The sequence below is a fragment of the Terrapene carolina genome, unplaced genomic scaffold, assembly GCF_002925995.2.
Source record: "Terrapene carolina triunguis isolate 2854851 unplaced genomic scaffold, T_m_triunguis-2.0 Scaffold131, whole genome shotgun sequence".
NCBI lineage: Eukaryota > Metazoa > Chordata > Testudines > Emydidae > Terrapene > Terrapene triunguis.
In genome coordinates, this window is record NW_020664482.1 from 16861340 (window position 1) to 16888040 (window position 26701).

General features: G+C 42.2%; 2 protein-coding genes across 4 annotated transcripts in view; both read right to left on the bottom strand.

The window, feature by feature from the left end:
- Positions 1–5234, bottom strand: part of COL4A6 (collagen type IV alpha 6 chain) — a 53001-nt gene extending 47767 nt beyond the window's left edge. For all 3 annotated transcript variants that reach the window (XM_029911842.1, XM_029911844.1, XM_029911843.1), the window contains exons 1-5: positions 5220–5234; positions 4144–4206; positions 2978–3013; positions 2628–2669; positions 1330–1422 (exon numbers count right to left, since the gene is read on the bottom strand). In XM_029911842.1, the coding sequence (XP_029767702.1) occupies positions 1330–1422; positions 2628–2669; positions 2978–2998 (156 nt within the window). In that variant the 5' untranslated portion in view covers positions 2999–3013; positions 4144–4206; positions 5220–5234. The remainder of the gene's footprint in view (positions 1–1329; positions 1423–2627; positions 2670–2977; positions 3014–4143; positions 4207–5219) is intronic.
- On the bottom strand, positions 4129–26368 carry LOC115271230 (collagen alpha-6(IV) chain-like). The gene is made up of 7 exons (XM_029911874.1): positions 26339–26368; positions 18932–19066; positions 17002–17046; positions 10663–10779; positions 8095–8163; positions 5220–5255; positions 4129–4206 (listed from the first exon to the last, which is right to left on the bottom strand). The coding sequence occupies exons 1-7, from the start codon at positions 26366–26368 to the stop codon at positions 4129–4131; spliced, it is 510 nt and encodes a 169-aa protein (XP_029767734.1).
- Positions 26369–26701: the final 333 nt, after the last annotated feature.

Here is a 26701-nt window from a genome sequence, read left to right on the forward strand (position 1 = left end):
CCTGACATATAGTTAGAAGTGAGATCAGAATGAGGCCCCAAATGAGACTATCTAGGGCCCAAAAACTGCAGCCCTCACTCAGTCCTTGGAAGTTAAGCTGGAATAAGGACTGCAGGATTTATCCCAGCTCCTTATTATATTTGTAGAAATACTGATGCGCTAAATATATATCTCAATAATTGTCTGGGATAGTACAATCAAGCACATGAATCTGATTATTTTTGACCAACGTGCAGCATAACAACAACAAAAGAGCTACAGCTTCACTCTTCCTTATTTATTTTTCTAAGAGGATTAGGTTTTCTGCTTGGGTTAATGCGGTTTCACAGTTCACAGATCCAGCAGAAATGAGCTATAGCTCTTAATTTTGTGCATTCATTTTTTAAGATTTAGAACTTAGGTAGGCTTAAGATTCCTCTTTCTGGGAGGCTTGGATTCTCTCATCCACCGTAATGAACTGAACCAAGTGTCAGGAGATTTCAGTTCAAAAAGATTTAAGTCAGTTTAAAAAGTAGTGCAGAAAAGTACTGATCAGTCCTTCTTCACCTGCAAAACTAGATCCTAGCTCAGTTAATCATTCATAGAGCTGCAGAAACATATAGCACAGCTAGCTTGGACTGTGTAACAGGTGGCTTTAAACAACAACAAAAACTGAGATATAATCACCAAATTTCACTTTTACGCCAGGCAAACAACCCATGTTTTACAATCCAAAACAATCACAGGAGGGCAAGACAAGTTGCTAATCTTTGCCTTTCCCAAGGGAACAGAAGTTGAATAGTATATTTCCCACAACATGTGTCTCAACTCTGAGCAAACGTAGCCAATTACTGACAAAAATGCTACAAATATTGCCAAAGCTGGGTCTGCACCCTTGTCCACTGAAGTCACTGGAAGTATCTCCATTCACTTTAATGAGCATCAGATCAGGCCCAGTGTTTGGAAAATGGGCTGCTGCTTGTTTTGATGCAGAGGTATTCCTTTACACAGAGAATTATTTCTGTTTGAAGAATCTTTCTTCAGGAGTCCCCAAGGCTTGCTGAGGTCGGAGATGGCTGAAGTAAGAGAGAAAGCCCATGTGTGTGGGCAAGAAGAGGGAAATGTTCCCCCCTCACTGCCATATTTTGACCCTCTAAGTGAACCTGCAGGGACAAATTCATTTCTTATCCTCTCACAAACCAAGTCACAAGGTTCAGTCTGCAAACACCTTCGGGAACCAATCCATGCGGGATTTGAATAGCCCCAGGATTGTCTAGCTGCTTCACTCAGCCTTAGCATCAAGGAAAGGAAAAATTCAGCATTGTTTCCAGTAGAGTTGTGTTTACAAACCTTTACTCCTGGTTTCCCTTTTGGAAATCCCATGAACTCTAGTATCCCAGTGGATGGTGGAGGACCTGCAGGGCCAGTTGGCCCGACATCTCCCTGTTGACAATTGGGGAAGATATTAATGTAAGCAGAACATCTTAGACCTAAGGTGAGTGGCCCATGATTCACTGAAAGCCACTCAACTCAGGCCTCGCATGCACAATATAAGGTACTAAGGCTGATGTGGGAGCTTAGCCATGAAAGCCAAAAGGTCAGACTGCCAATTAACAAGAACAAATGCATTGTATTAAAGTAATGTGAAGTAAAAAAGCATGTAAGAAAAAGAAAGGTCAGTTATCGAACAAACAGAAAAATACACAAGAAAAGCCCTGAAGCCGGATACAGAAGAGATGAAAATGAAAGACAGAAAGGCAAGGCAACTAGAAAGACTGGGATGTAACAAACACAAAACCTCATGAAGCAGATGATGTGAGGAGAAGTGAAGGAAAAAGCCCAATCACGTAATCACTCCCCACGCTTCCCAACAACTGGGCAGAGTGGGATTTTCAAGAGCACTTAGTGTTGGCCTGACTCTGGTCCCATTGAGGTAAATAGGGATTTTACCACTGGCCACAATGGGAGCAGAGTCAGGCCAATGCTGGGCACTTTTGAAAAATCTCTCCCTGCGAGGCTCTAGTGGGTCTAGTTCTGCACTTGTGTGCATGCCAGGTAAATCCCACCAAGGACAATGGGCCTGTACAGAGTTTATGTCAGTCCAGAATATGACCCATTATATTCACCAAGCTAAATGGGCTTAAATTAACAGGAGAGCTAAGAAATGGAATGGAACGAAGGATAAGGATCTGACAGGTGCTGAGGGCCATCATCTCTCAGTGGAGTCCTTCCTGGCAGGAGATGCCCAGCATCATGCGGGATCAGGGCATTGAAGAATTTTCTCTCATTCTGCTCTCTAGCCACCACTGCCTTTCCAGCTGTAGGAATGCTTCCCAAACGCTAGCTCCACTCCCTTTGCAATCTTAGCTCTCCTCCTATTCGGACTCCATTTTGTCTTCTAAGTATATCTGGGTTGAATTCTTGACCATGGTAGTAACTGTCCTAGAAGAAATCCTTCTTGGGAGGTCACCTCCTGTTTGTTTATCCCCTTTGTGAGAACTACCAACACAGGGCCAAATAACACATAGTGAACTTCTCAATGCCAGAGCTGAGGACTCATGTCTGAAGGGGAGATTTCTAGTGGGCACATGTAGGATATGGATAACTATTTTTGTAGTTCTCTACAGAAGTGAATCAGTTCCACTTACCTTTTCACCTTTCTCTCCTTGGAAACCTAATCCCATGTTACCCTGAGGAAAAAACCGTAAGAATTAATGAATAAAGAAAGAAGAAGAAGAAGATGACGACGACGACAATTAGGGTGACAATTCAGCAAAACACTCAAGCATATGACTTCAGTGGGACTTAATCACACGCATAAGTTCTTTGCTAAATCCTGGCCTGGGTTAGCATCTTTCATCCAAGGGTATAAAATATTTACATTTAAGTGGATGAAAAAAGAAACAATGATAAAAAATAATAAACTCCCACAAAAAACCTGGAGTTTCTCTCTTTAGGACTCAGGTATGAAAAGAAGACATGAAGGGAAGGTACTCACTTTTGGTCCTGGTGGCCCCATTGCACCCTGTGGCCCCTAAACATGAACAAGATAAAGATTTTATTTATTTTAACTTAAACTTGGATGCAAACTATGTAAAAAAGTCTGGGTGTTTAACATAATTTTGGGGTGCTGCTCAGTTGAGGATGACCCAAGACCCATTGACATCAGTGGGCTTTGACCTTCAATGGTTTTAGTGGCCAGGAAAGCACATTGTCATTGTGATAAATTTAAATGAACAATTTGAAGAAAACTACAGCTCCAAAAAGGGGTGCTGGAACAATTTGTATAGAGCCATTGAACCAAACTATAAACCCTGTATATGATGGAAACCACTTCAAGCCAGGGGGTGCAGTAGCAACACCAGCACCCCTAGTTACAGCATCTATGGCCCCAAATTGTACTCATTTCACAAAAATGACACAGGTGTTGTGCAGTTTATTGCATTTTTACACGAGCCAAACTGAAACCGTCTCCTGAATGCATCCCTCTCAAAGGTGATTTTTCAGGATATTGCATGGGGATTTAGGCCTGAACATGCAAACGCTTAAAGTTTTGCTATCATGAGTAGGAACTACTCACATTAGTAAATTCAAGCATGCATGTGTTTGCAGGATTGGGCCTTATTGACCAATACTCCATACAAAGAGCAGAAGTTTTACTCTAGTGCCTGCAATATACTCTGAATTCAAAAATATTCTGTATTTAAAAGTGATGCTGCTGCATTTGCAATCCCTTCTTGTATAAACATGGTCAGTTTTGCTCTACAGTGGATCCAACTTCCTCTCCTCCCATTTTGAGTGTTGTGTCATGCTGTCTTGTCCAGTTTGTACTTACAAGACCAACTACATATGTTGTTCCCAATATTAGGTTCCATGCAGTGAGTCTGCACTGGAATGGGTTCACCAAGGTGGATGAAGAGGGTGAGTGGAACTTTCCTATTATTGCAAATTTGAAATCGTTCCTGTTTTTATTACATTTTCAGAGGCAATGATTTTCACTTAGGTTTAACAGCCATACAGGTTTTTATAGCTAAATCACCATTTTTACAAAGGTAATCAAAACAAACAATTTCAGGGACATGAAAATGGGCAATGGTGGAAAAATGCCTGTGTATAGCACTACTTTATTAACAACACTGAATACAAAGGTTAAGGTTTCCTTACCTGCAAACCTGGCAATCCTATAGGACCCACAGAACCTGCTGGGCCAGGGAAACCTTTTGGACCCTATCAGAAAAAGTTTTAGGAAATGTATTAAGGAACTCAACTCTTCAGGTCCCACCCTCCCATTTAACTAGTTGTCACCATTCTTATCGGCCCTTCACTGATGCCTGATCCCAGTTAATTTAATACATGAGAAAATATTAAGACACAAGAAGACAGACCAGAATGCAACACTGGCTTCTGTTCATTAACAAAGCAAATACCCTCACCCCAAAAGCAAACATTAATTTTGTCCGTCACGTGAGATAGCAAGTACCTTCGATGAGATGCTGAGTACCTTTAAATTCACGTACTTCCCTGGGAGCTGAGGATGCTCAGCATTTCACAAGACTAGGCTCTTAAAAAGACACTGCTCTGCCATTTTGGAACTTTCCCTCCAAAAACTGTAGGAGGTGCATGGTGACAGATAAGGGAACCATTTCCATTAGTCTTATGTTTGATAAAAGTTTGCTTCTACAAAATATTAATTCAAGGCCAAATTTTACTTGGCAATGTCCCTTTCAATTCTTCAGTGATGGAATGGGAATTGCAAGGAAGAGCAGATTAAAAAGCCTACAGAATGAGTAGGACTTTCCTCATGAAATCCTGACAAGCTGATGGCAGGGTGTGTCTTAAAATCATACACAATATCCCTGGAAAAATGCATCTAATTTAAAACACATGACAATTCATTGACATTATCAGCATTTGTTTATCTGGAAAATCATTGTTACAGAGTTTAGCATTAGAAGGGTGTTTGGTTTTAAATGTAAAATTGACTGCAGGTATGGCCAAAATCCAATCTCCTTTGCTATGGTGCAAATCTGGAGTAATTTAATGAAAGCCAGTGGAATTACTCTGGATTTACACTTATGTTACTGAGATCAGAATTTGGACCACTGAGTAGAAATGTGCCTAAGCTGATTAATGCAAACAATTAATAGTGTGCGGGAATTGACCTAAAAAACTAAAGTATTATTTTCCTTTTCAGTAATACTCATAAAAACATGATTTCAAAAATAAATTAAATAGCTTACAGAAATCCCATCCAATCCAGGAAGACCGTTTTCACCCTAAAAATTAAAAATAAATTAATGAAAAATACATTATAACAACAAAATATAATTTATGGTCATTATATTTTGTATAAACAGAAATATTTAGGTAAGTAAATATTAGATCACATGTAATTAGAAAAATATTTATACTTAAATAATATGTATTTGGGTCAGACAGAGAAGGAAGTCCAGAAGCCATGAACCATGGCAACTACATTCATTTATGTTTGAGCAGCAAAGACAACACTGAGAAAAATCAAATTTGTACAATGACCAGTACAATATTGTATTTTCGTAAAAGTATTTTTTAAAAAGTGCTGCTTACTGCTAAATGTACCTTTCACTATTAACATTTCAGATGGTGATTTTCCATGAACATCTAAATTCATGAATAATTATCTATTTCATAAAAATTAATAAGTTAGCGTATATAATTGATAGAACTGGTCAGAAAAGCTTGAAAAGTTCAAAACTTTGACCAAAAAAGGAGAAAAAATTCTGTGACATTTTTCCCACTTTGACTAGTTCTAGTAACTTATTAGTAGCGAGTATCTATGTAGCACCAGAGTATGTACGTACACACACACACACACACACACACACACACTCTCTCTCTCTCACTTGATATATCGAGGGCTGGATGCAGAACGGTAATGAATGCCTTCAAATCACTATGGCTTTAATGCAACCCGTTCAGAACCCCACTGGAAGTATTAAGCCCTTTGTAGATTCAGGCATTCTTTGTGCAATCAAAATTCTATTTTTAATTAATATATGTATGTATGTATCAGAGCATGTGAGCACATGTACACACATCCTTGAATGTTAAGCTAAGCAGATTCTTTCATTCCATGGTTTAAATGTTAATTACATTGGCAATAAAATTATGGATATAAAATTCTACCTCAGATATAAAACATCTCAGTTCCTCATTAATCACATAGGGTGAAATCCTGACCTAACTAAAGTCAGTGGCAAAACTCCCACCGACTTCACTGGGGCCAGGACCGTGTCCATAATGTGTTTGAAGAATATAACAGTTTACCAGTTGGTACATCCCAGTGCAAAGAGCAATGGGGATAATGGGCAGTGCTTGGAATCCAACAGCAAGAGTAATGCTAACATACACTAGAGATTTTGCTGGTCACGCTCAGCAGTGATCCAGTGGCTTTACCTGACTAATGGAGACAGGGTGAAATCCTGGCCCCACTGAGGTCAATAGGATTTTTTGCCACAGGATTTCACTCTGTAATTCTAAGGGCAAGGGCTACCATTGGCTTTTTATCACAACAGACCTAATGTGAGAGCGAAGTCGACCATGTACAGAGGGGTCGTGGCTGCTACAGAAGGTCTCTTCCATGTTATTCCTGCATCTAGAAGCTCCTGCCACTGCTGCACACAAGGCAGGACAAGCCTGCAGGAGGTCCCTCATTCTCAGTTTGAGGATGGTTGGTTTCTGCTGGTGCAGGAATTGGCATTAGAGGTGCCAGGCCCTTAGGCGTGCCCTACAACAATGGTCTGGTAACTATATGGGGACAACAGGACATGGTGAGCACGGTTCTGTGGGTGCACATTAGTCCTGCTGAGGGATAAACAATTTGCATCTGTGTTGCAAGGACTATGTACAGTAACTCCTCACTTAAAGTCGTCCCGGTTAACATTGTTTCATTGTTACACTGCTGATCAATTAGGGAACATGCTCGTTTAAAGTTGCGCAATGCTCCATTATAACGTCATTTGGCAGCCCCCTGCTTTGTCCACTGCTTGCAGAAAGAGCAGCCCTTTGCAGCTAGCTGGTGGGGGCTTGGAACCAGCGTGGACCGGCAGCCCCCCGATCAGCTCCCCGCTCCCCTAAGTTCCCTGTGCGCAGCCACTCAGCAGGCTATCAAGTGCCGGCAGTTCAGCTGTCCCTCCCCCCACTGCCATGTGCTGCTCCTGCCCTCTGCCTTGGAGCTGCTCCCCGGAACCGCCTGCTTGCTGTGCTGGGGGGGAGGAAAGAAGGGGGCTAATATCAGGGTGTCCCCCTCCCCCCTGCTCCTGCCACCCACTTATCCCATTTCCATAGAGCGGGGGGAGACATGACAGGGTTCAGGACGGAGGGAGCCTGCAGGCAGCAGCTGCTGTCTCAACTTGCTGATCTAAAAAGGCAATGTTCTTACAGTGGGGTCAGCATACTTAAAGGGGCAATGCGCAACTCTCTCTCTCTCTCACACACACTGGGTGTGTGTCTGTCTGCCATGCTGTCTCCCCTCCCTCCATTCGTGCTGCCTTGTAGAATATGAGGCTACATTAACAACCATGTGTTAACCCTTGAGAGCTCAGCCGAATGCTAGTTCATCATTTAGCAGTAAGGCATTCCCTGGGAAATATCCCTCCCTCTTCCACCCTCTGACTCCACCACCTCAACCAAGCTTCACAATCATCATTGCTGTGTACAGTATTAAATTGTTTGTTTAAAACTTATACTGTGTATACATATATATAATATAGTCTTTTGTCTGGTGAAAAAAATTTCCCTGGAACCTAACCCCCCCATTTACATTAATTCTTATGGGGAAATTGGATTAGCTTAACATCGTTTCGCTTAAAGTCACATTTTTCAGGAACATAACTACAATGTTAAGCGAGGAGTTACTGTACTTGTAGGTTTTCGGTGTAATAATGTTTGTGTTGTTAAAAATAAAGCTATGGCCTGCTTTCATAAGCCATAATTTGTACCTCTGCATCCAAGCATACCCATGACAAACTTGCCCAACACTGTGAGTGATTTAACCTGCAGTATATACCCTGTAACATTCAGAGCACATGTAGGTTTCTTCTGCTATGTCTTCTCCTGCATGTTGACAATTCTTACCTTACTTCCTTTAGGGCCACCTTCGGCATACACAGGATCTCCTTTGGGACCTTTGGGACCAAAGCGACCCTGTTTTTAAAAGAGTGAATTTACAAATCTATTTTTCTATAATCTCTATAAAAAATTTTTGAAAAAATGTTTTTCAGCAAAATACACTGTGGCAGATCCTCCTCTACGGAGCTATGCCCATTTATACCAGCTGAGGATCTACCCCTTTATATTTACCTTCTCACACCAAAGCATCTTCATGCTATAATTAAATCAAACTCTACAAAAATTTTATCTGGTATTCTCCCCATTTACTTTAGATTTTTCTCTTATTCTGAGCCTTCAGACAACTGAAACCTTGTCTACACTTATCGGGGGTTTGACACGCGGCAATCGATGCATTGGCGGTCAATTTAGTGGGTCTTGACCCGCTAAATTGACCGCTGATCGCTCTCCCATCGACTCCTGTACTCCACCTGAACGAGAAGCACAAGGGGAGTTGATGGGAGACAACATCGCATAGTGTGGACCCCGCGGTAAGTAGATCTAAGAAGGTCGACTTCAGCTACGTTATTCACCTAGCTGAAGTTGTGTAACTTAGATCGATCTCCCCCCATAGTGTAGACAAGGCCTGAGTCTAAGTATTTTTAACATATGCTTTGATAGTATGTAACTCTATTATTAACATCTCTGTTCATACACTCATCTGTTCTGTGATGGGTTGAACCAATCACCACTGAATTAAACTTAATTTTGACCCATTAATCATTATGGGACAAACTGATTCCTGGGGTAACTCCACTGAAGAAACTGCAGTTATATGCAGGATGAATTCATTTTATAGCTCTAGTTATGCCACCTGATCTTAATCTTAATCATCCTATTGGATTTATTTTAGGTAATTTCATGTTAACTGCCAATTTAATTTGAAGGAAGATAGCTGAGCAGAGCAGCAATTATGGCCAAAAATATAATCCTACAAGGATTATTAAAAAAAAGCCATCTGAACGGTATGTATGAGTAAATTGGCTTCTCTAGAAATCATTGCTTAAATCTGATCATATTGCTTAGGATTTTTCAGTGTCCTATGAACTTCAGATTTCAACACATGCATACATTTGTACCACATTTTTTATAAAGATTCAGTGTATTGACATTAATAGTGTCACTCGTATTTGCCAACTATATTTTCTTTCCCTTCGCCCCTTATTCACATGACTAAGCCTTATTCATGCAAAGTAGTTCCACTGATTTTAAGATTACTCATATGAGTAAAGTTTGTAAGATAATTTTTCCAGCCCATTCTGTGTCTACAATGTGAAAATAATTTCATATCTTTATGCTTTATTTAAAAGCTTAGGGTAAAATTTTAAAAAGTGCCTAAGTAATTTAAGAGTTTTAGTCCCATTTTCAAAAGTGATTCACACACTAAGGCGCCTCAATCCCATTGACTTTCAATGTGATTTAGATGCTTTTGAAAATTTTACCATTAGTCTTTTTTGCTGATGTTGTTGAACAAATATAGATTAATGCAGACTTGCGTAATGCACTAATGGATTCCCAACAGTACCATGGAAACGAGCAAGCCAAGACTATAGTACCTGTTAGGATGTCAAGTGGAATTATACTAGTCAAACAGTTAGCCCTGGTCTACCCTGGGGTGTGTGTGTGGGGGTCAATCTAAGGTACGCAACTTCAGCTACGTGAATTACACCTAGTAAATCAATCGTTCAGCTTGTTAAACTGCTGGTAATCTTTCCTAAGTATCCTAAGACTTCAATTTCCTGAGTTAGACCACAGTTCATGAAATCATCCATATGCAGGAAAGGTGCTTAAAGCGCATGCTTCACTTTAAGCACATGATTCAATTCAATTGACTCAATGGGACTGAAGTACACACTTAAATGCTTTTCTGAATTGGGGCCTTCTGGCTGATCCTGCAAGTGCCTCCAATTCCTACTATGGTTAGTCAATGGGACCTCAGAGCGTTCAGCACCTCACAGAATTAAACTCATAAAGGCTAGATCCTGTTCACCTTGAAGTCCATGTCAGGATTGTCAGGGATTGAAGGTTTATTCTAATGTGGCAACATACCCACCTTCAGGAACTTTATCTTCTATAGTTACTCTTTTAAAAATTCACCTAGAACAGTGGTTCCCAAACTTGGTTCGCAGCTTGTTCAGGGTAAGCCCCTGGCGGGCCACGAGACGCTTTGTTTACCTGGAGCATCCGCAGGAACGGCCGCTCGCAGCTCCCAGTGGCCGCAGTTCACCGTTCCTGGCCAATGGGAGCTGTGGGAAGCGGTGGGCCACTTTATGCAGCTCCCATTGGCCGGGAACGACGAACCGCTGCCACTGGGAGCCGCGAGCGGCCATACCTGCGGACGCTCAGGTAAACAAAGTGTCTCGCGGCCCACCAGGAGCTTACCTTGAACAAGCCGTAAACCAAGTTTGGGAACCACTGACCTAGAAACAACATGAGTTGATTTCAAATAACACTATCAACATTCCCCAGGGATTCATGAGTCGTTTGGTAAATAGTAAGAGCTCCAGAAAATACTGTGTTAGCCTGAGAACGTACAGGTGGCCCCTGTGTACCAGGAAACCCATCCAACCCTGAAACGCCAGGACTCCCAATAGAACCATTGCAGCCATCAAGGCCAGGAAAACCTCTGGGCCCTGGCTGGCCGGGGTGGCCCTGTATGAAAGAGAGAGAGAGAGAGAGAGAGAATGAATTACACACAGTATTTTAGCATTAAAAATATTGTCCCCCAAGTCCCATTGTCTACCACATTACAGTGCAACATGAAGACAGGCTGAACATCTAGGGTTCACCCTTGAGTTCTGCCGCGTGGCAGCTTCCCCCCACCTGCAAAGGAAGTCAAGCCTGCAGACATCTACATCGAGCAGATCACCGGCCACCGACAGTACCAGGAGGCGTGAGCCAGAGTGACATCATTCTCCCACTACGAGAAAGGGACCAAGTGACCTTCTCGGTTGGATCATATGAACTGGAACCATAAACTCCCTAAACATTAAATCTCACCAAATGAGGGTCAATCCATCCTCATCATCATATCCACTCATTATACTCCACACCCAAACACAATCACTCTATGAACTTCATACCCTCATATCTCAATGTCTGTACTTTGACCCATCAACCTTTTACCCTCAATCGGGGATATTGCAGATTATGTATTCCTCATGCCACCTGATCTTAAGCCAAACTTTGCACCCTCGATAATCTGTATGTTATTCCCTGATAACCAGAAACTTCTATGCTCAAACTCTGTTCACAATTTTTTTTTTAGCATCATCTTAATAAAATTTTAAGAGCTTAATCAGCCTGCACTCTCCACTTTGGAACCTGACTGCAAAGCCCTTAGCTTAATTTATTTGATTATTAATTAAAACCTGTCTCCCTGGGATGGTGTCACTAGAATCACAAACATCTTGTGTTTGTGGGGTCCTAGCAGGGTGGTATTCATTCTACATTACTCCAGCACAGTGCAAGCACTACAGCACATTTGGTAGGAAACAGCAGGCAATGGGCCCAGTGCACAGCGGTTTGTAAGTCCTAGTTGCCATCGGGGGCGTTGAACGTATAAAAGTTAGAGCAGGAATAGGCCCAGCAATGCTGCGCACTGACAATTCCAAACTCTTCTACGTTCAAATTATTTCACTGACCTGAAAGCCTTTAACTAATTGCCTTTAACAAAAGTCATTGTAATGGTCAGTTAATAGCCAGGGAAATGAGCCTGATTCTGATCTCACGCCAGTTTTACACGGCGGTAGCTCCATTAACTACAGTGGAGTGACATATGGGTTTGTGTGGACAATACAAGGGCAGGCAGAACCATCAATCAAAGAACATGCCAGGGTATTAAGTGTCTCCTTATTCCATCCTTCTTCCCACAGGAATGAGATTTGTGCCATTCAGAGGCAGCATTGTGTGACCGGAAGGGGAGCAGTACATATTTAACAGCTCTGTCTGCCTCCACGGCCCTAGCCCTGAACCATTTCACAAGCCATTTTCAATTCATCCTGAAGATTCATCTTTATGGTGCAACATTAGATACATTAATGACACATCCAAGGGAAGTGAAAAATAAGCTACAGAACCCTGCATTCTTCATGCTTGACCATTGGAGCCAAATTCACATAATTTTCAGTCTCATGCCTCACTTAGGGTGACCAGGTGTCTGGTTTTCTACCGGAACACCCGGTCGAAAAGGGACCCTGGCAGCTCCAGTCAGCACCACCGACCGGGCCGCTAAAGGTCCAGTCAGCGGTGCTGCGGCGCTAAGGCAGGCTAGTCCCTACCTGTCCTGGGGCACCACGCTATGCCCCGGGAGCAGCCAGCAGGTCCAGCTACTAGATGGGGGGGCCACGGGGCTCCGCGTGCTGCCCCCCCCACACCCCAACCCCCTGCCACAGCTCTGAGCCTCCCAAACCTGGAGCCCCTTATCCCCAGCCCCACCCCAGACCCCTGACCCCTCCTGCACCCCAACCCCCTGCCTCAACCCATAGCCCCCTCCCACACTCCATATCACTCAGCCCCACCCCCCAACCTGGAGCAACCTCCTGCACCCCAAACCCCTCACCCCCTTCTCTTCATGCGTCAGTATATTTATGCCTGCATCTGTAATTTTCACTCCATGCATCTGAAGAAGTGGGTTTTTTACCCAAGAAAGCTAATGCCCAAATAAATCTGTTAGTCTTTAAGGTGCCACCGGACTCCTCATTGTTTTTGTGGATACAGATTAACATGGCTACCCCTCTGATACTTGACACCATGCAAGGGAAATAAGAGTGTCCACACAGGGTTTTGCATTACTATACCTAAACCAGTTTAATTAAACCTTGCAAAAGTTTATGTATAGACAAGGCCCCAGACCACAGTTCATACAACAACATTATGCTCCCCGCAAAATAATCTTTTAAAAAATAAAACACTCTAATCACTGTTAATTTGCTTATCTCCAGCTTGGCTGTAAGATATCTTATGTCAATGTGCTGCTCTGTAATGAAATACAAACACTGGGTCATGACTGCTCTTATTTTCAAACCCAACACATGCTATTGATTCATACAGCAATTATCCCATGGGACACATTGCTTTTGTGGGGACAGGAAGGGTTTTGTAAGTTTTGTAAGCGGTCTTTTCATTTCTATCATAGCATCCTATTAACACCTTCTGTACTGGATGAGCCAGATTCTGATCTCATTCACTCCATCATAAACCTGGACTAGCTTCACTAACTTGAAGCAATGGGATAGTACAGACGTAATTCAGGGCAGAATCTGGCCCTACGTAGAAGGGATCAGGCACTGGTGTAGTACTGTTTTAATGCCTTCCTTCTCCCTATAGAAAAGGGACAGTGCATGCAACTAGCACAAGTAGAGTGAAGTAAACGGCAGGCAGTGACACAATACCAAGGTGTTGGCACTTGGAATTTAAATAGCAGCATTAGTCTCCATAATGTCCACGTCAGATAGTTAAAGCCTCTTCTGAAAAAGCATCACACATACACATTATACATTCCCTTCGGACTGTGAAAAGCCTAGGATTCCCTACCTTCTGGCTAATCTGTATTCTTAGTTAATTTATGACATCCTGTTCTAAGGGCCTGATCTTGAGAGATGCACCCACAACTCTCTAACTTCACTGAGCGGTGCAGGTACCCATCATCTCCAGATCTAGCCTTAAACGAGATCTTTTCCCCACTGATCAACAGAGCTCGTTTGGCCTGAAAAATTGTGACTAATTGTTTTCACTGCTCTCTCCTTCTCTAATTCCGGCTATCACATGCTTTGCCAGATCTGCCAGCTCAGCACAAAGGGAACAGGTACCTCAACAGACTAAGTCAGGAGAACTTTAATCTGTAATTATGGCATGGCAGGGTGGATGATTCGCAGGCTCATGCTAACACAGAGTGTGTGTGTGTGGGGCGGGTGTCATAAAGGGAACAGTTCCCTGGGAAAAGGGAACCGGTTCCTCCAAACCCACTAGAGCCCTGCTTTCTCTGTCTCTCTCTCCCCCCTAACACTGTGATTCTGAAGAGCGTGCTTTCTAAATCAGGTTTCAGAGTGGTAGCCGTGTTAGTCTGTATCAGCAAAAACAACGAGGAGTCCTTGTGGGACCGTTACTTTCTAAATCAGACAGACTTAGTGCAAAGGCGATCTCAACAGGAGAGCTCAACAAATGTTTAAAAGAAGAGGGAAACAGATGCACTCAAGAGTGAATGCAAAACTAATTTAATAAGCAGCTTCATTTATCATTAGAGAGCAAAGGGACCATTTCTGACCAGTGCCAAGATCAAAATATAGTCTCTTGCTGCCCAGGTCTGTGTTTCCTGGCACAGACAATGACTCACGTCTTGTAGAAACATTTCCTTTTAGAGTACTGTATACTCAGCTAAAACCATATAAATCTTCTATCTCTATTTCCAAACCGTTGCCAGGGATGTGTTTGAATCTAATCCCCATGGGAAAAATTAAACATATACAGTAGAGAGGAGGACTTAAGAGCCTTTTCTACAATCTGTCTAAGGCTAACAATTAATAAACACATGCGGCTGCTGTATGTACTAGATCAAAGGCATGCATCAGCCCAACTGCAACACCATGATTTACCTGCTATCAACATTTCACAGGCGACCTCAGCTAGCCACCACAGGGTCACCATTAGGAGTCCCCTTTGGGCAAACCCCTGGAGTACTGATAAAACACACACCCTCCTGCCCACACACCATAATCAGAAGCGTGGTTATGGTGTTAACTCTTGTGCACAGAGCAATGTATTTTTTACACACACACACACACACACACACACACACACACACACACACACACACACCCCCTAGATAATGAATGTAGATATGTATTTCACAGCAAGTTTAAGCTTTTCCCTATCCTGAAATGTGATTACAATAATACTGGAGAACTATACATATTTTCCCAAGCAGCAGGATTCTCTATTTTCACCATGAAAAGGAGCCATTTATCTCAGCAGCAAGAATGAAAACGAAATGCACTGCTTTTAAAGTTTCCACTGCCCCTTCTCTGCAGCTGTAAGGGAAAGATGGCTCCAATCCAGTCTGAAGTTCAGAGGAAGAAGGGCCATACTCTTGAATCTGTGTTCACAATGAGCAAAATCAGCCTCCTCCCACTCACCCACCTGCAGGATGCTGTAAAGAAAACAGATCAGATCCAGACAGGCATGAGGTTTCAAATCCCCTTTGTCTAACTCCCCTAGCCTTTGCTTGGAATGTCTGTAGCTGCCAGCTACCTGGCACTCTCCACAACAGTATCGCCCTCTCCCATGTTGGGAATTCCCACTCCCCAGAGCCTTATTTGAAAAAACACCCTGAGAACAGCTTGTTCCCACAGTGTGTTCAATTATATTCAATATTATGGGAACAGCTCAGTCTTGTTACATTTTGAAGATTGGCTGATGGAAAAAGAAAAGAAAAACAGTGGCAAGGGAGCAGAAGAGCACAGAAAGCAGGCAAAAGATGAGCAGGGGAAGGAGAAAAGAAAAAAATCGGTAAAGGCAGGGAGAGGAACTTGGGTGGGACAGCAGGGCGCAGAGCACAGCTAGCCCACATGGTCCCAACTGCACATTTCCAACAAACATTTTCAGAAACTGTCAGTTTTTTGAGTATTTAATCAATTCTAGAAAAGAGAATGAGGGAGAAAACACATGGTGGAGGAGAAGGAAGGACACAGAAGATGGAAAAAATCAACAAAGAACAGAAGAGAATTAGAATGCAGAAAGGGAAAAAATGCAGAGTGAACCAAATAATGTAGAGAGAGAAAAGACTAGAATGGGGTAGTCTGCATTAATTTAAAAAAAAAAAAAACACTACAAAGCCAGAACAAATAAGGAAGGGACCTGGAAGACATCTATGCAAGAAGAGCTGCAAGAAAACAGAGTGGAGCAGGTCAAAATATTCTGGATTTTGAATTTATGATGAAAATTCAGTTTGATAGAAAACAATTTTTTGACAAAAAAAATTCAAGTTCTCTGTCAAGTTCTAAAGAAAAAGAAACCAAATATAATGGATAAGCTGGGGAGAGTTTGTATTTGGTTCCATTATCTGGAAAAAGCTGTAGCTGCCTCTTTCCTGTTTTATTGGCAAAATGTTCTGGCCAGCCCAGATCCAAATTAGAACTAATTAGCCCCAGGTATGGGAAGCAAAGAATCTCTGTAGGCAGGGCCGGCTCTGGCTTTTTTGCCGCCCCAGGCAAAAAAGCCTCCCGCCACCCCCCCGCACCCCCGGAGCCGGCAGGGGAGGGTGCCGAGCCCGGCCGCGGGCCGCTCTCCCCGGCGGCCAGAGCGCCGGGAGGAGGGCGGCGAGCCCGGCCGGGGCTCCGCTCTCCCCGGCGGCCGGAGCCGGAGCACTGCGCCGCGCCGCCCCCCTCCAGGTGCCGCCCCAAGCACAAGCTTGGTGGGCTGGTGCCTGGAGCCGGCCCTGTCTGTAGGGACTCTCAACTCCAATTTAGCAGTTTCACTTGCAACAAGACTTTACTAGAAATAGTTCTGAACTAAAATGTCGGATGTGAATACCTTCGAACATTGGTGAAGCTGAATTATAGATGCAAACATGCCTCAGATTCAGTTCTCGTTCTTATACAACACGGATGTATCCCTTGCAAATGTCCATTTATCTGATACTCACCATCAAGGTATCTGAGTCCCTTACAGAATGACATGGAGTGCCTATGGAGTCTAATCAATCCTCCCCTTTTACCCCAGACAGAAGACAAAGTGGTAAAATAATTACATTAAAATTATTATAATAAATATTATAGAAAAGGTTTGGGATGAACCTGGCATTGTGTCCTTGCACATGCTGTCTCTGTGCTCAAATGCAATTGCCTTATATTTAAATATTTACACACAAAAACTCACCGGAATTCCATTGATGCCTTGAAATCCAGGAACTCCCATTGGACCCTAAAGGAAAGAGGGCACAAGTAATACTTTACTTGGACAAGCCTGTGCGTCAGTCACACCCATTTTATTCTTTATATAGTACCATATATCACCCAGGTAACTCTTTTACTCTACATCTTGGGAGGGTGGATGATCAAATATCCTCAGTGAAAGGAGTACAACGTCTCATACGAGGCACCCAGGCTCCTTCATTTTCATTGCAGTCAATGAGATGGGAACTGAGGATGCTCAGCAGACAGGCTGCCAAATTAATGCCCCCAAAATGTTTTCACTCAGTATATTAAAAGTGAAACAAATTGTTATTGCACCTCTGGGGCACAGTGTGATGCCAGGCTAATAATACATGGCTTTCGATACAGATTAAATCCTGGCCTCACAAATGTTTCAAGAAATATTACAATTGGATCTGCGATTTTGTCTGTACCAGCCTATACCATTATTCTCAGGTGTTGCCAGCTGAGAAATATGCAAAACATTACATTAATTTACATAACTCCTGCATCTGTTCCAACTGAATAACGTTGTCTTGTCTCTGCCAACTTGTTAGAGCTGCTGGATGTTGCATGTACCTCCATAGTCAAAGAAAAGGTCTATAATAGGAACAGCTATCCCGGAGCGGACACGTGGTTCAATAGTGGCCAATATTTGCTGCTTCAATTGAAGGTGCAAAGCAGGCAGCTCCAGGATAAGCGTCCCTCAGGGAAAGTTTCTTCCTAATCCTTGATAGTCAGAGGCTGGCTTCTGCCCTAAAGCAGGGGAGTTTCTCTCTTCCAGAACTCTTGATTATTGTTTTAGCCCTTATTGTTCAAATTCTGGATGTTCTTTTTATCCTTGTTTTGAATCCTGCCCACCTCAGACTCAGCAACACCTTGGAGCAATGAGTTCCACAGGACACTTGTGCACTGTGGGAAGGGGGGTGGAGTATATCCTCTGCTCAGTTTTGAAGGTTTTGCTTTTCAGTTTCACCGAATGTCCCCTTATTCTTGTCTTAGGAGAAAGGCTGAATAGCCGTGCCCTCTCTGCCTTCTCTACCCCAGTCATTATTCTGAATCCTTACTCGTTTCCTCTCTAAGGTAAACAGTCCCAATCTTTTCAATCTCTCTTAATATGAGGGTTTGGTCATGTCTTGTTTCATTCTCATCACCTGTCTCTGAACGCCCTCTGTTTCTGCTCTGTCCCTTTTGAGCTGGGGTGACAGAACTGCTCACTAGTGGCATGATAATATCTTCTGTATTATGTTCCATTCCATTCCTTATATAGCTTATAATTGTGTTTGCTATTTTGGCCATGGCTGCCCTTTCAGAAGATGTTTTCACTGAGTTCAATAATGCTCCAGTCTTTTTACGACGTTATTACAGTTAATTTAGAACATGGTAAGATGCAGAAGTAATTTATATATTATTCCCTCATTGTGCATTACTTTGCACCTTCCAACACAGAATTTCACCTCCCAACATGATGATCATTCACTTAACTTTGGTAGGGTCTGCCTGTCTGAAACAGGCAAGGCAGTTACATTTCCCTCTAGGGGTATCCCAGTAATGCCCCACCCTTCTTTCATCTCTTCTTGTGACTTATATCAGGGCAAAATACATTCTGATGGTTACGTAAAACAAAAGACTCCACATGCAATGTTGAAGCCCATTTTGCTGTGAATCAGCCAACAGAAGATGACAGGCTGGACTGTATATACTAGCCTGTATAATTCAGCGACCAAGATTGTCACCCTCAGACTAAACACAGTGGTTCCTCTGGAGATGTTTCTCAAATAGTATATCCACTTAACAGCAGTGAGATAGTCCAGCACTATTTTTATTCACTCATAAAGAGCTGCTGTGATCACATCTACTGCAGGGAAAAAGAGGAAAGCACTTACTGAACCTACCTTATCTCCTTTCAGTCCAGCTGATCCTGGAGAGCCCACTGCCCCTCTCTCACCTTTTGCCCCTGCCAAACCTTCTTGCCCAGTAAATCCTGGAGCACCTATAGGTCCTTGGTTCCCAATAGGTCCCGGTCGACCCTGAAAGGGTTACAGTAAGAGATAAGTCAAATTTTCCATGCTTCACAAATGCCCTGCATGTCTCAAATATAACAACACTGGCCAGAGGACTGTAGGCAGATCAGGAAAGATCTCTGAAGGTTCCCCTGTACATTATTGGTTATAATACTCACCAGAAGTATTTCAGACAATGTAGACTGAAGCGTAAAGAGTGAATTACACAAATAATGAGACACCCTACTTTTCCAGGAGGACTTCTGGCAATTCATCAGGTGGTAGGAACAATGGAGGAGGATGGCATTTGAAATCAGGATGACTACTTTTAGATGAGGTTAACCCCTCCAGTTCCAAGCTTTAAAGATAGGTACAAAACTTCTGTACTTGAAAAGGTATCAAACACAACAGAGGGACACCAGGAAATGCAATACAATGCTTAGTCTTGCATGGGTCACATGCAATCAGAAGACTTGCACTCAGAAAACACATTGATGTTAGACTATCACCATACTTGGCTCAAGATCGGTGGGGACTCCAATGTCCTCTCCTGTTGCTTGGTAGACAATACGTGGATTTTAGGTCATGCCCCCTAGACCTTATGCACCATCATTGTTCCTATCCTGACTAACTTTAGGAAGAGAAAGGCCATGAATGCCGTTTTCCAGGGAAGTGTTCACCTTCTGTAGGGTTTACATAAAAAGAAAACACAGAGCATAATGTTTGTCCTGCAAAAGCTTTAGGCAGCTGCAATATCATCATCTCCTGCAGGGGATATGCAGAATGCTGAACTCTGATCTGGCAGCTGACCAATCTGATAAATACTACTGGCCCAATTCTTTGTTCAAATACTCCAGTGTAAAGTAGGAGTCACTCCACTTAATTCAAGGGGACTAGGACCCCATCGTGCTAGGTGCTGTACCAGAACAAAAAGATGGTCCCTGCCCCCAAAGAGCTTACAATCTAAGCATAAGACAAGAGACAACAGCTAGATACAGACAGATACATGGGGGACACAAAGAAATAATGAGACAAAGTTAAGCATGTGCATAACTGCTTTGCTGGCCGGGGCCAAAATAGGCAGCACTTTGCATGTTGAAGCCCTATATGTATTTTTGTGCTGATAAAAGTTAAACCATTTTGAAAAAAAAGTTGCTTCCCACACTGAGGCTCATCTGCCCAAACTCTGGCTGAGATCACATCTACAAATTAGACTGGAAAAAAGGGTTCAGACCGTAATTGCTTATGCAGCCACAACAGCATATTTGAGTCATAGAGTTTATGGCCAGAAGGGACCACCAAATCATCAGTCTGACCTCCTGTTTGTCATAAACCACCAACAGCAGCCAGCGCCTGCATGTTAAATCCAACAGCTGAAAAGAAGACCAATGTATGACAGCCCACAGGAGACTAAACTATGATGTGCCACAGGCAGAGAACAGGAGGGACGGAGCTGCAAGGGGCACCAATGCTCAAGGCCCCTGCAATGGCAGGAAAATGATTAAGCCAGCTATATGCATGAGCCACTACAAAATAATATTATAAAAATAAAACATATTTGTCCATTTCCTCTTTCTCATGCAGATAATGTTATTTTGTAGTAGCCAACAAACTTTTCCACTTAATTCTCAAGAACATGCAGCATTTTTGAAAACTAATTTACAGTTCAAAAGAAAGTGTTACTCTGGTGGCAATTTGACGGTGTAAACAATACATGATATTTGTGATCTGTGTTCAGACACAATTTGTGCAACCAGAGCCCCACAATGGCTCCATTAGCAGGGGAAATAATGCAGTAACTAAACATTACCAAAAGATGGCAAACTTTTTTAAAACTGCAGAGACAAATACACAGTTTAACATCTTTTATTGTTCTGATATCACCACAGAAATCACAACAAAGGCTGAGTTATGCAGAGCAGTCTTGTATGAGTGTGTGTAAACTGAAGGGTGCTTAATTTGTAATTAATTAAGCAATTAGGTGCTGGGCTCAAGCAATTTTTTTACATTCATAACTGATGCAGCAAACAGGTGCCAGGGCTATGAACTGCCAAGCCCAGAGGTGCCAGGGCTCAATCCTGCCAAGCTCTGGCACAAATTAAGCACCAAATCTGAATCCACTTATCTGTAACTGCTTACGGAGCTTACTGCAGGTATTCTCATGTTACTTGCAGAAGACTGAAGATGTGTATCAACATTCTGTAGTATGTGTTACATTTCCCCAAATCTAAAGACTGTTTTTAAAAAGTGGAGTGTCTGTCATGCAATGACACAAAATATTCACAAAAATAAGGTTAAAGACAATCTCCTTTCATTAACTAGTATTGTCTCCCAGTTGGAACAATATTTAAAATAAAAGAAAACATGCTTTAGTTCTAGCTGCAATGAATATTAGTATATGAAATCAACAAGATAATTCACATGCTGGTCTGGTTATTTGAGGTAAACTTTAAAATCAAGTCAGGAACTCGCTAAGGTCTTGAGAATTTTGCAAAGCTGTATTTAAGAACAACATAGGCTGATCATATAGGCCAAGGTTCTTCTATATTGATAAGCATAGTCCATTCTCTTTGCAATTCTCTTTTTTTCAATCAAAAAGGGACACACACATTGATGCTAGTGCCTCACAAGTGTCAACAATAAATATGAACTTCCTGCAGGTGCTGTGCCTCTTCAAGTTCGTGCCCAGAAAATAAATCTACTGAAGGCAGGTAAAAGCACAACCAGTTGAGAGTAAAACATTCCCATTTAAACTGCTGGCATTAGAGGATAGTTGTTAAGAAAACACTTAGAATCACAGAATATCAGGGTTGGAAGGGACATCAAGTCCAACCCCCTGCTCAAAGCAGGACTAATCCTCAAACAGATTTTTGCCCCCAGATCCCTAAATGGCCCCCCTCAAGGATTGAACTCACAACCCTGGGTTTAGCAAGCTAATGCTCAAACCACTGAGCTAGCCCTCCCTTGTTAATATCACTCATACAAAGGTGATTATAGAAGATTGGAAGGCCAGTTCAACCTGGTGAGTGAACGGACATGGGAACTTCTTGCATAAAATTGGGAGTCCTGATAAAATAATCTTGGCAACTGTATACTCAAAAACAGAGATTCGTGTTACCATTTTGTAGTATCTATTCAGGCAATTCAGAGATAATCCAAAAGAGACAAATACAGTTTTAAACCCAATATCGTTTGCACTTTATACACGTGTAGACATTTAGGGCCATATTATCAGCTGGCAAACACAGCTAAATTAAATAGGGTTATTTCAGCAAAGAATTTGGTCTAAATTTATAAATATATAGTTTGACAAAAATTTTAAAAATTAAATCACTTCCTCTTTTACTTACCTTCTAGGACCTGTGTTCAGATTCTGTGTTTCCCTTGCAAGTGTTGTAACCATTACTAACTGCCTGGAACAAAGTAAGGAATGCAGCTCCCTACTGAGTACCATTCTCAGCAACTGTTGCTGGAGGCATAAGGAACCCTGACCCCAGGCCTTGGCAGGAAAAAGGTTTTGTGGTTTATTTAAAAAATATATTTGTTTGTCATTTTAACCTGTTGTTAATCTGGGATTTTAAAAATATTTTTCCATTAATTTTTTAAAGCTTTCCAGTTTCCTTTCCCATCCCAGATGGATCATCTCACCACATACCCCATGATCTTTCTTCATTACAGGGACAGATTTTTTTTACAGTTTTAGACCCTCACCCTTGTGTCACAATTGCTTCTTCTTGGTCTTTTGGCTGAGGTCAAGTGTACCAGCTGTTTAATATTTTCTACCTTTTCTGTGTGGGAACTGTAACATTTACAAGGGGGTAGACTGTGATCTGAAACGGCTTTGCAGTCTCTCTTCTGACCTCATTTTCAATCGGAGGCAAACATCAATGGCATGCTCTGAATTGAAGGCCAGATGATGATGTAAAGGCAACACAGCTGAAATATATGCTGAAAAACGGGCACATCACCTTTGTAATCAAGCGGTCATCTATTAACTCAGATACAGCAATGCTAAGTGAATCAAGGTTTCTTCAAACACTGCTGTGATGCCTTCGCTTGGTGTAACTCTTCACATCATTACATGAGTGTGGAATTCTACCCCTAAATGTGCAACTCTTGAACTGATATGAAATTACCGTTTAAACAAATATATTTTCCTAGCTATCCAATTTGATAAATGTGTCCAGTGGAGACAGCATGGACCCTTCTGCAAGTCTTGTCTTGTCTGGGTCACTTTGATGAGGGAATTAAATGTGTTCTCTGTGTTCTAATCCCAATGAGTAAAATATTTCTATTTACTTAGCATCTCACAAGGAAGATTTTAATAGCACTTGAAGATGGCTCTGGCATGTCACTAAACTCACAAAGACACAGCAAAGTGCCTCTAATCTCTCCAGTAATGTGATTATACTATGATAATCAGGCTCTCATGAATTCCCCTTGCTTCCTTTGAAGTCTGTGAGGATTGAAACAGTGTTTTCCATGCTGAAACATATGTCTTGTCTTCACTGCTAAAAAAGATGCATTTTTTTTACTGTGGGTTATCTTAATGCACATGAGCTATCATACAGTCAGCTCTTCACCCCACTCCCTGTTGAGTTGATCTCAGAGAGTTTACCTCAACCTCATGGTAAAACTAAGATGCCTTGTCTTCGCTGTGGTTTTACTTCAGCATAGTTCATGCGAATTAGTTACCCCGAGGTAAGAAACCCCACAGCTTTTTTAGCAGCGAAGACAAGGCCGAAGAGAAACTTTAAGCCACATTCAACAGCAACTTCAGCAGATCAATAGCGCCCTCTGTTTTTAATCATCATTATTGTTCAATATTTATATTACAGTAACCTCTAGGCGCCCCCGTCAGGATCAGGTCCCCATTGCGCACCTATGCCATGTGGTATTGTTTCTACTTCGTGATTGGATGACAATTTTTTTTTAATACATAGATTTTTAAATAATGGATACCAAACAACACCTGCCAAGTATGAATTTTTGGATGAATAAAGATTTGTGTTAAAACCTGTGAAACTTTTGTGACTTGTGAACATTTTCATGACTACCCTACAAACATGACTACAAACTAGCTGTTTGGATACTTCCAAATAGGTAAAAACGCAATCTTGTGAATGATAGTGAACCACAAAACACGCTTTCATTCACAAACATATTTGTGTATCTGGTTTTTATTACCTAACCACCTCTCGATTAGGATGGCTGTGTTCTTCTAGTGACGTCACTGTGGTAGGAACGAAGCAAATGGCATAACTTCATGACAGAACATTGCATTTCCCTTGACATTTCCTGGATTTTGTCCATTTGTGCCACAAACTCAACGTGATGCAGACACTGTTTTATATTTAATTATTGCAAATGGCTAAAAATGCAAAACAAGTGGCTCAAACTTTTCATCCAGCTGCTAATGTTTTTGCTCTGGTATCTGCCTGCAGTAACCAAGACTGAAAAGTGACTGAGAGTGATGGGGCCAGCATATTCCCTTTGAAGCACCACATCACGGTAGGAAACAACACAAAATTGTCTGAAAAGACATTTTGATCACAGTGCCTTTTGAAATGGAAATCGTTTTATCAAATGTGGGTCCTCCCCTTGGCTCACATTTCAATTCACCTGTCTCCTGGACTGTCACACTGAAAGGCCAGCATGATGGGTGATGATCATGCCTCAGTAAGGAATTTACTGCCATGCAAACAAAGAAGTCACAATTAAGGTATGTCTACACTACCCGCCGGATCGGCGGGCAGCAATTGATCCAGCAGGGGTCGATTTATTGCGTCTAGTCTAGACGCGATAAATCGCGATAAATCAATCCCTGAATGCTCTCCCGTCGACTCCTGTACTCCACTTCCACGAGAGGTGCAGGCGGAGCCGACGGTGGAGCGGCAGCAGACGACTCACCGTGGTGAAGAAACCATGGTAAGTCGATATAAGTACGCTGACTTCAGCTACGTAACTTAGATCGATTCTCCCCCTCCCCCCAGTGTAGACCAGGCCTTAGTCTATTGTCCCTGCCCCTTTTGACCACTTTAATATCCCACAGAAATTTCCACCCACTGGACTGGGGTGGCTCCACATAGCTCCGTGAATTCCAAATATACATTTCCCCAATGCTTTTGTTAGGTGGAAGGAGAAGACGTCAATTTGCTTACTGTTTTCTCTAATCAAGGTCCGGAGCAGGGTCATGCACCTGACAGTATGCTGGTATGAAACTGTTCCTTGATTTCGCTGGCACAAAATAATATAAGTGGTTGCTTATTTGGGGCCCAGGCCTGTAACCTTTACTCACTTTGAGCAGCAACTTATTCCAGGATTATGGATTCACCAGCAGGCAAGCAATGAGGAGGGACAAGGTCAACAGGACTCCATGAGAAGTAAAACAGAGCAAGTGCCAGAGTAAGTGCAGAAAATGAAAAGTGCTAGGTATGACTATTATTTTCAGAGTTTCAGGTTTCAGAGTAGCAGCCGTGTTAGTCTGTATCCGCAAAAAGAACAGGAGTACTTGTGGCACCTTAGAGACTAACAAATTCATTTGAGCATAAGCTTTCGTGGGCTACAGCTCACTTCATCGGATGCATAGAATGGAACATATAGTAAGGAGATATATATACACATACAGAGAACATGAAAAGGTGGGAGTTGCCCTACCAACTCTAAGATGCTAATTAATTAAGCATTTATCAGCAGGAGAAAAAAAACTTTTGTAGTGATAATCATAGAATATTTTTGTTCTTTGGTGTGTGGTTGCTGGTGAGTATTTGCTTCAGGTTGGAACCAGCAACCACACACCACAGAACACCACAGAACAAAAACACTAACCCAGGAACTTAACCTTGCAACAAAGCCCGATGCCAACTCTGTCCACATATCTATACAAGTGACATCATCATAGGACCAAATCACATCAGCCACGCCATCAGGGGCTCGTTCACCTGCACATCTACCAATGTGATATATGCCATCATGTGCCAGCAACGCCCCTCTGCCATGTACTTTGGCCACACCGGACAGCTCTACGCAAAAGAATAAATGGACACAAATCTGACATCAGGAATCATAACATTCAAAAACCAGTAGGAGAACACTTTAACCTGTCTGGTCACTCAGTAACAGACTTAAAGGTGGCAATCTTGCAACAGAAAAGCTTCAAAAACAGACTCCAACGAGAAACTGCTGAACTTGAATTAATATGCAAACTAGATACCATCAATTTAGGCTTGAATAGAAACTGGGAATGGCTGAGCCATTACACACATTGAATCTATTTCCCCATGTCAAGTATCCTCATACCTTCTTGTCCAACTGTCTGAAATGGGCCATCTTGATTATCACTACAAAAGTTTTTTTTTCTCCTGCTGATAATTGCTCATCTTAATTAATTAGCCTCTTAGAGTTGGTACTTAGAAGTCTAAACTCGTGCACAAAATGCTGCACTCACAATTGACCATAGGAGGAAAATTGGAGGCCATTTAAAAAATTTGGCCCTAAAAATAAATGTTATAATATACTGTATAAGCTAAACAGGATGAGGCCTGAAACTTTCCAGGATAATCCAAGGACTGCAGTGCAGGAAGTACTGGGTGCTGAATGGGCAATTTCATCATATGTCTGATCTTTAGAGGCGCCCTCAGCTCCTACTTTGGTCAATGGTAA

Bases quoted from the DNA above. Each gene is read 5' to 3' on its own strand.
- LOC115271230 (XM_029911874.1), bottom strand. From the start codon at position 26,368: ATGGCCCATTTCAGACAGTTGGACAAGAAG. The intron at 19,067-26,338 runs GTATGAGGATAC...TAACCCTTTCAG, and splicing joins TCAGACAGTTGGACAAGAAG to GGTCGACCGGGACCTATTGG. The intron at 10,780-17,001 runs GTGAGTTTTTGT...TCTTTCATACAG, and splicing joins AAGGCATCAATGGAATTCCG to GGCCACCCCGGCCAGCCAGG.